General features: G+C 45.7%; 1 protein-coding gene across 1 annotated transcript; it reads right to left on the bottom strand.

Annotated features, from left to right (window-relative positions):
- Window positions 1-525: 525 nt before the first annotated feature.
- Window positions 526-2,349, bottom strand: LOC308473259 (tigger transposable element-derived protein 1-like). The gene is made up of 2 exons (XM_080998607.1): window positions 2,200-2,349; window positions 526-2,083 (listed from the first exon to the last, which is right to left on the bottom strand). Exon 2 carries the CDS (start codon window positions 2,055-2,057, stop codon window positions 1,119-1,121), a length of 939 nt encoding a protein of 312 aa, XP_080854733.1. The 5' UTR covers window positions 2,058-2,083; window positions 2,200-2,349; the 3' UTR covers window positions 526-1,118.
- Between the last annotated feature and the right edge of the window lie 6,092 nt (window positions 2,350-8,441).

Consider the following 8,441-nt stretch of genomic DNA (forward strand, 5'->3'; position numbering starts at 1 on the left):
AGTTCCTTGCATTTCTGACTACTGGTGTTTTATTATTATGCCTTTTATTGCTATACAGTGGTGCCTCGCAAGACGAAATTAATTCGTTCCGTGAGTTTTTTCGTCTAGCGAATTTTTCGTCTTGCGAAGCACGGTTTCCCATAGGAATGCATTGAAATTCAATTAATGCGTTCCTATGGTCAAAAAAAGTCCAATCAAAGCCAAATTTGGTACAACAATAGTTTATTAACTGCTCTTTAAAGTCACACATACTTTAAAGAGCATATCAAAAATTGAAGGAACAATAAATTAAGTTTCTAAACATGACAGAAAAACATTTAAAAATCAACAAAGTGTACTGTACATACATTTTCTAAGACTCTGGGGGACCACTCGAAGAAGGTTCCTCTTCCTCTTCCACTCTTTGCTTCTTGCTGAGGAACCTGTCCATGGTCTGCTGCTTCATCCGCCTTTTCAGCAGCTCCCTGAGAGGGAACATGACCGTCGTATCAAAAGTGTTCGCTTGGTCATGTGCCACATGCTTGTTAGGGTGGTGCCGCTCTGCAAAAGCCTGCACCTCCTTCCACTTCTGGCAAATGTCCCTCAGTTCTTTGGAGGACGGCCGTTCCTCAGTTGCTTCCTCCTCTTCCAGCGAGGCCTGCTCCTGCGCAACCTCTGACTGCAGTTCAACCAGCTCCTGGGTGGTCAGCTCGTGGTCGTGCTCCTCCACCAGCTCGCAGACGTCCTCCTCTGTGACCTCCAGGCCCATGGTCCTCCCCAAGGCAACAATGTCCTGCACCACTGTTGACTCTGGTGCATCAGAGTCACTTGGTGCCACACAGTCCGGCCACAGGCTGCGCCAAGCGCAATTCAAATTTCTCTGGCTGATCCCGTTCCAGGCCGTGGTGATCATCTTCAAGCAGGTGACGATGTCAAAGTGGTCCTTCCAGAATTCCCGCAGGGTGATGGTGGTGCAATCAGTCACCTCGAAGCATCGCCTGAAAAGCTCCTTGGTGTAGAGTTTCTTGAAATTGGCGATGACCTGCTGATCCATCGGCTGGAGCAGTGGTGTGGTGTTAGGCAGCAGGAACATGATGTTGATGAAGCTGAACTCCTCCAACAAGTCCACCTCAAGGCCTTTAGGATGAGCAGGAGCATTGTCCATCAGAAGCAAAGCCTTCAGCGGCAGGTCGTTGTCCAGCAGGTACTGTTTGACAGCAGGGCCAAAAGCAAGATTGACCCAGTCCACAAACAGCACACATGTGACCCAAGCCTTGCTGTTGGATTGCCACATGACACTCAGCCGCTCCTTGTCGACCTTGTGTTTCTTGAAGTGGGTTCTCCGAGTGGTACACCAGCAGGGGCTTGATCTTCAGGTCGCCGCTTGCGTTGGCACAGAAGAGCAGGGTCAGGCGGTCCTTCATGGGCTTGTGGCCAGGCAACTTGGCCTCCTCCTGTGTGATGAAAGTCCTTTTGAGCATCCTCTTCCAAAACAGCCCGGTCTCGTCGCAGTTGAAGACCTGCTGTGGAACGTAGCCCTCTGTCTTCACAGCCTCCAGGAACTCCAAGGCAAAGTCTTCAGCCGCAGGAACATCAGAACTGGCAGCCTCTCCATGCCTGACCACGCTGTGGATTCCAGATCTTGCCTTGAACCGGTCAAACCAGCCTCTGCTTGCCTTGAAGACTTCTGGCTCGCCTGAGGTTCCTGGCTGTTCCCGGATGAGGTCTGCGTGCAAGGCCTTGGCCTTCTCACAAATGACGGCCTCAGTCACTGTGTCCCCTGCATGCTGCTTCTCTTCTAACCAGATGAGCAGCAACTTCTCGACCTCCTCCAGAACAGCTGGGCGGTTCTTCACGATCCTGGTGACTCCCTTGGCTGCATCAGTTGCAAGGATCTTCTCCCTCATCTTCAGGATGGTCCTGATGGTCGATGGGTTCCTGCCGTACTCCCTGGCGAGGTCCGTCACACGCATTCCACCGTCGTGCTTCCGGATGATCTCCTTCTTCATTTCCAGCGTCACCTTCTCCTTCTTCCTCTCGCCGGCCTCCGCAGCAGCAGCAGTCTTCTTGGGTCCCATGGCAGCACAGCTCTTACCTTCGTAAACTCAGAAAAAGAAAAAAAAAAATCAGCAATTCAAACCCAGAACCAAATCCTTGAATTCCAAACACCCAACCCAAAATCCAACCCCCCCCAAAAAAAGTTTTAAAAGTTTAACTTACGAAATGGCTGCAAATCACCAAAGTCTTCAAAATCCTCAAATGGCTGCAAAAGAAGTTTTGGGAAAGCTTTAAAAATCACCAAAGTCTTCAAAAACCTCAACTGTTCCCCCAGCCCCTCCCCAACTGTTGCAAACCCCTTCCCAACTGTTGCAAACCCCTCCCCAACTGCTCCCCCAGCCACCCAGCACACAGAAATTCAAACCCAGAAATTTTTTCAAAAAACAACAACATGGCCCAATGGTCACAGAAAACCATAAAAATTCAAAAAAACCCACACAAGCTCCCAGATTCTTGCAAACCCCTCCCCAGCTGTTCCCCCAGCCACCCAGCACACAGAAATTCAAAACCCAGAAATTTTTTTCAAAAAACAACAACATGGCCCAATGGTCACAGAAAACCATAAAAATTCAAAAAAAAAAACAAAAAAAACAAAACCCCACACAAGCTTCCAGATTCTTGCAAACCCCTCCCCAGCTGTTCCCCCAGCCACCCAGCACACAGAAATTCAAAAGCCAGAAATTTTTTTCAAAAAACAACATGGCCCAATGGTCACAGAAAACCATAAAAATTCAAAAAAAACCTCACAAGCTTCCAGATTCTTGCAAACCCCTCCCCAGCTGTTCCCCCAGCCACCCAGCACACAGAAATTCAAAACCCAGAAATTTTTTTCAAAAAAAACCAACATGGCCCAATGGTCACAGAAAACCATAAAAATGCAGAAAAAAACCACACAAGCTCCCAGATTCTTGCAAACCCCTCCTCAACTGTTCCCCCATCCACCCAGCACACAGAAATTCAAACCCAGATTTTTTTTTCAAAAAAAAATAAACATGGCCCAATGGTCACAGAAAATCATAAAAATGCAGAAAAAAACCACACAAGCTCCCAGATTCTTGCAAACCTCTCCCCAACACCAAGTCCTTGAATTCTAAACACCCCAACCCAAAATCCAAAAACCCCAAAAAAAGTTTTAAAAGTTTAACTTACCAAACAGCTGCAAAAGAAGTTTTGGAAAAGCTTCAAAAATTCAGCAAACTCTTTAAAAAGCTCAAAAAGGCCACCACACCGCGTGCAATGTGTTGCTCCTCGAAGTCAAATCGCAACTGCACCTTTTCCAGCAATGCACCCTGGGTATTAATGGTTTTACGAAAAAGGAAAGAAACTTGCAAGACGTTTTCGTCTTGCGAAGCAAGCCAATAGGGAAATTCGTCTTGCGAAGCAACTCGAAAACGAAAAAACCTTTCGTCTTGCGAGTTTTTCGTCTGGCGAGGCGTTCGTCTTGCGGGGCACCACTGTATTTTGTTGTATGCTGTTTGTTCTGTACACCACCTCGGTGTTTCTTTGAAACAAAAGGTACAGCCCTTGCATTCATTCACTAATTTCCTATAGGATGTTTGTACAGCTCTGATCTTTTGGGAAATGTATCTTGACCAGAGCAATCCTAGCTCTATTTACTAGTGCAGCTGCCAACATTTGTCATATCCTTGAATATACACATGCATTACTGAAAGGTAAAATTAACTGGGTTAAAGCATCTTTAACAAAGAAGAATTAAAAAAACAAAAAAAATCACTCATTTTACTTTTCTTTCTTTTCGTTTGGAAACATCTGTATGTAAGTCATATGGGCTTCTTAATGGAAAAGGGCTCTTGTATTGAAAAGTTAAGGAAAGCAATCTCCCTGGATCCTGTCCAATGTTTCATTCTGAATCAGACACAAATTATCACATCTGGCGCAATAGCAAAGCTTTAGAGATTCTCTGCCTCATAAAAGTGTGTAGCCCCTTAAGAAATCGAAGGGCGTGTGTTCTCCTCTATGCCCTCACAGTCTAGAATCATTTTTTCCCCATTTTGTTCGAAACACACTTGCTGCTTTCTTGCCACATGCACCTCAGTGGAAATAGGAATGTTCAACCCTTTTGCACTTCTGAGACCAACTGTCCATGTACAGTTTCCAGAAATTTGCTAAGGGCTACGTAGCAGTGGGTGGAATCTGTGGTCCATTAAAATGTCTGTGATTCCTGAAGCACTCTAAAGGCCCCCAATGCACCTTGATTTATGTATATTACATATGTATATTACATGCATAGTCTCCTAAACCTGTAGTGTCAGTGTAACAGCCCTGAAGGAGCTACCAAACTCAGTCTGCTGTCCTCTGGGTAGTATTAACAGTCACAGCACATAAAGTGCACAAAAAATAGATGTTGACAACCTGTGTCTTTGTGTTCTCTAACTGAGGGTTATTTCCCAGGTCTTTTCTAAGGTCCTACTCAAAGGGAATTCTACTCCTGCTTCTTGATAAAAACAGGTTCCTCGATTTCTTTGTTACACTATTGTTAAAGTGTACAGATGCAAAACACAAACGGCAACATCGAGCAACAGTTAATCAGGACCTTCTGAACTGAAAGCATTTGAATGGCTGCAATTAAAATCCAATGGATTTCAGCAGTGGCGTAGCGTGGGGGGTGCCAGGGGTGCCAGCCGCACCGGGCGCAACATTTGGGGGGGCGCGAGTCCAGAGGGAAGGGACAAGCAATCGAGGCTTGGTTGGGGTGGGGGGTCGTCGTCTCCGCCACTGCTTCTGTTTTCCGCTGCGCTGAGGCGAGCTGGGCGCGGCCAGGCATGCAAGCGCAGCGCCTGGCCAAGCGCTGCAGCCTGGGGAGCCGGCGCCTTAGCGCCTCGCCGTCGGCCGCGCAGCCGTAGCCCAAGCTCGACAACTCGTGGAGGGCGCCTCTCTCTCTCTCTCTCTCGCTCTCTCTCTCTCTGCCTGGAGGGGAGGGGCTTTCCCTGCTCTTTGTTCCGTTTGAGCAAACACAGCAACGAAACAGAGCAGGGTGGGCAGTAAGACCCTGAGGCAGAATGCAGGAAAGCAGCCACTTCCTCTTTTCAGGTTTCCCTTCTCCGGTACCTACCCACCCACGTTTATTGCGAGGGAAATCTAGCTGACTGCAGGGAAGGGGTTGGGTGCATGTAATGTGTGACAAAGGCATCAGGTGTACTTCTTGGGTGGAAAGGGTATAAGGGTGGGGAGGTAGAGTGCATTTAAAAAAACCAAAACATTGTGGATTTAAACAAGGAAAATGTAGCATAATCTACTGTTTGTAAGGGCCCTTTGGGATTGGTTTTACCCATCTCAGACAGTTAGCTCATAGTGTAAATAAAGATGGCTGTTGTTTACATTTTTTTAATAAAAGCATCAACAACGATCCTTTTGCATGGTCTGTTGTGCTGTGTTGCAGAACTTTTTGCAGTTGCAGGATTAGGGATGGTGTTCTGTGCTACAGTGGCGTAGCGTGGGGGGTGCAGGCTGGGCCGGCCACACCGGGCGCAACATCTGGGGGGCCGCGCTCCACGGGTTAGGGGGCGCAAAATCCACGGGTTAGGGGGCGCAAATTACTTGCCTTGCCCCGGGTGCTGACAACCCACGCTACGCCACTGGATTTCAGTGGGATTTCGCTTCACCGTGGCTAGCCTCTGATGGATGGTGGCCAATAGATGGGGGAGGGGGGACAACAACACCAGTGTAAGATGTGCTCACAGGCAGCCAAATATCCTTAACTGCCTGGAAATACAACAGAACAGCCAAAGTTCCATAGCAGAGCACACACTTGGAATGCAAGATGTTCCTGGTTCAGTCCCTGCCTAGGGGTGGAGTGTTCTGAAAACAAACACTTTAAGGTACATTAATACTGAGAGATTATAACTAGCCCAAAATCACTCAGAGCACATTGTGTCTGAGCAGGGATTTGACCAGCTCCATTAGGTTCCTCCCTCACCTAGCACCAGGCAGCAGCCATTCCATCAGGCTGCAGCAGATTTGGGAAGCAGGACTTCATTAGATCTTCTGAGACATTGGGCTTCTCATCTCCCTGAACTGTTTCCATTCAATATGGTTGCTATAATAATTTTGTATTTTTAGAAAGTGGTGTCTGAGTTTGCTTTCTTCCTCTTCCTTCCACATCACTTTTTTCTGTGGTGTCACGTCTTTTAAATGGTAAGCTTGTTGACAGAGGTGGTCTTCTTTCTATAGATAATATGTAAGCTCTTCTGAGAGCCTTTTCAGCTAAACAATTCATTAAAAGGATTGGTTACATTCTACTGATTACAACTCCGTGACTTCTGAAGTCTTCCCCAGTGAATCTAGGAATGACCATGGATTCAAACCCGTTTTCCACTGGCTCTGATATGGTGATGGTATAATATTGCTACTATTGTTCTTCTCTTCATTACATCTCACTGCTGTTCTCTTTCACACACTTGCCCTGACTCGATAACTCCCAAATACTTACATGTCACATCCCTAGATAAACGAGCTTCACTTTTAACATAATTGTTCTTCATGTCAAAAACAGACTTCCAATAATGATGAATTTTGACTGCTGTCACCCAACTATCTCAGTGGTTGGGTTGAAATCAGTCCATGGATAAGAAAATGCTACTTCTCGATAAGCTTATTTCAGTCTGGATTTGCAAGGATTAGCATTTGGAAGGTGTCGAATATGCTACCAACTACCATTGGCAAAAGTAGGTTGTGAAAGGAAGCAAATTTATTATTTTTTAAGGTGTAAACAGGCATAAACAAAAAAAAATCTTTAATTTTTGAAGGGGTTTTTCTATGCACTGTAACTTAGCCTCCACCTTGCATCTTTCTGCTATTCGCTGCATTCACATGAACATAAGCAAGCAATGTTAGACAATCTGTGTGGGTTATTTCTGCACTTTTCACACACATTTTAAAATCGGGATCAGATTGGCACACAAATTTCCATTGGGTGGGTGGGTGTCATACTGAGCAAAGATTTTAAGAACAGGAGTATACTTCTCTCTTCAGTGAGTTATATTCAGAGAAGGAACTGGGGAATATCTGCTTCCTACAATGCAGTTATATTTTCAATGGCAGGTGGAACCACTTGGAAAAGGACAGACTTCCTGCTTGAAACCCCCGAGAGCCACTGCTGCTAGACAACACTGAATCTGATGGACCAATGGTCTGACTTGGCCTAAGGTAGCTTCCTGTGTTCTTATTAGACAGGGTGTGTTACAGAATGAGGCAGCCATTGCAGGAGGGGAAGCAGTGTTGGGAGAAGTGGCCATGAGGAAAGTGTTGTGTGTGCCACACAGCTTGCTCTTCACCCCTAAGCTAGTCTTCACCCCTAAGCTTAGTTGCTGTCAAGAAAGTCATATTGGCCCCAATGAGGGAGTGGGATCCAACTGCCAGTTGTGCCAGCTTCTGTACATACTGTAAGAGGATGCCACCTTGTCCTTTGCCTCAGACAGCCAACTGCCTTAGGCCTCCCCTGTTCCAACTAAAACAGCACCTAAGTACATACATCATGATTGGTTCATATCCATCCCTATTTGCCTTCCTTTGCTATCTTCCTCATTGCCAAAAGTGAAAGCTCACTGGGGCCGACAGCTGTCTTTTTAGACATGTCCTTACTTGTAAAATGACTGAACAAACAGAAACAATTATAATTGTTCCTGCTCTTATGATTACAGCCCCATTCCCTGAGCAATCTCCCCCCCCCATGCAATATAGCTATAATTTAAACATGGTACAAAGAAAATCAGGGTTTGAAATATGCAGCATTTTGTGCTATGGGAAAAGCATGCATTTCAAAGTGCAAAGTATGCAACAATTGTTAGCACACTAGAAGAGGAACTTTTTTCCAGCATATCTACAAGAGACTGTTTTTGTTTCCATTAAAGGAAAGAAAATGGGGTGCTTGTTTTTCCACCTTCTATTACTGACTTGTTAATTGCTAAGAGAGCCTCAAAGGTGCCATCAATTAATTGAACCCCTGGCCTTCCACAATTTGATTGATAGGCAGGTGACTGAAATACTGGCTTACTTTCATTACTCTTTACCCTGCCTGAAATGCTGTCATTTACTCAGCAACTCAGAAGAATAACCAGAGACGATAAAAGGGTGAGTCTGCTGTTTGGTAGTGTTTGTGTGAACCTCTTGTCATTCACTGAAATCTTTTATCTTTGAGACTATGGTTTTAAGGAGAAGTAGGGTGGTCATAAATCCACTTCTTCAGGGGGGGAAAATGAAATTCCCCCCCTCTCAACATGGATTTCTACAGCATTAGTTTTGCTGGAAACAAGTCTTGGGTCCTCTCTGAACATCTATGAATGCTCAAGATGCGACAGGTAAAATTCATTCTGTGCATTTCCCCATCTCTGCAAGTGGCAGCCATCCGAATGGATCAGGGATGGCAAAACTCATGTTGTGCACTA

This window comes from Podarcis pityusensis (genome assembly GCF_964106645.2).
Source record: "Podarcis pityusensis genome assembly, chromosome: 3".
NCBI lineage: Eukaryota > Metazoa > Chordata > Lepidosauria > Squamata > Lacertidae > Podarcis > Podarcis pityusensis.

Excerpts from the sequence above, each read along its gene's own strand:
- LOC308473259 (XM_080998607.1), bottom strand. The coding sequence starts at position 2,057 with ATGGGACCCAAGAAGACTGCTGCTGCTGCGGAGGCCGGCGAGAGGAAG.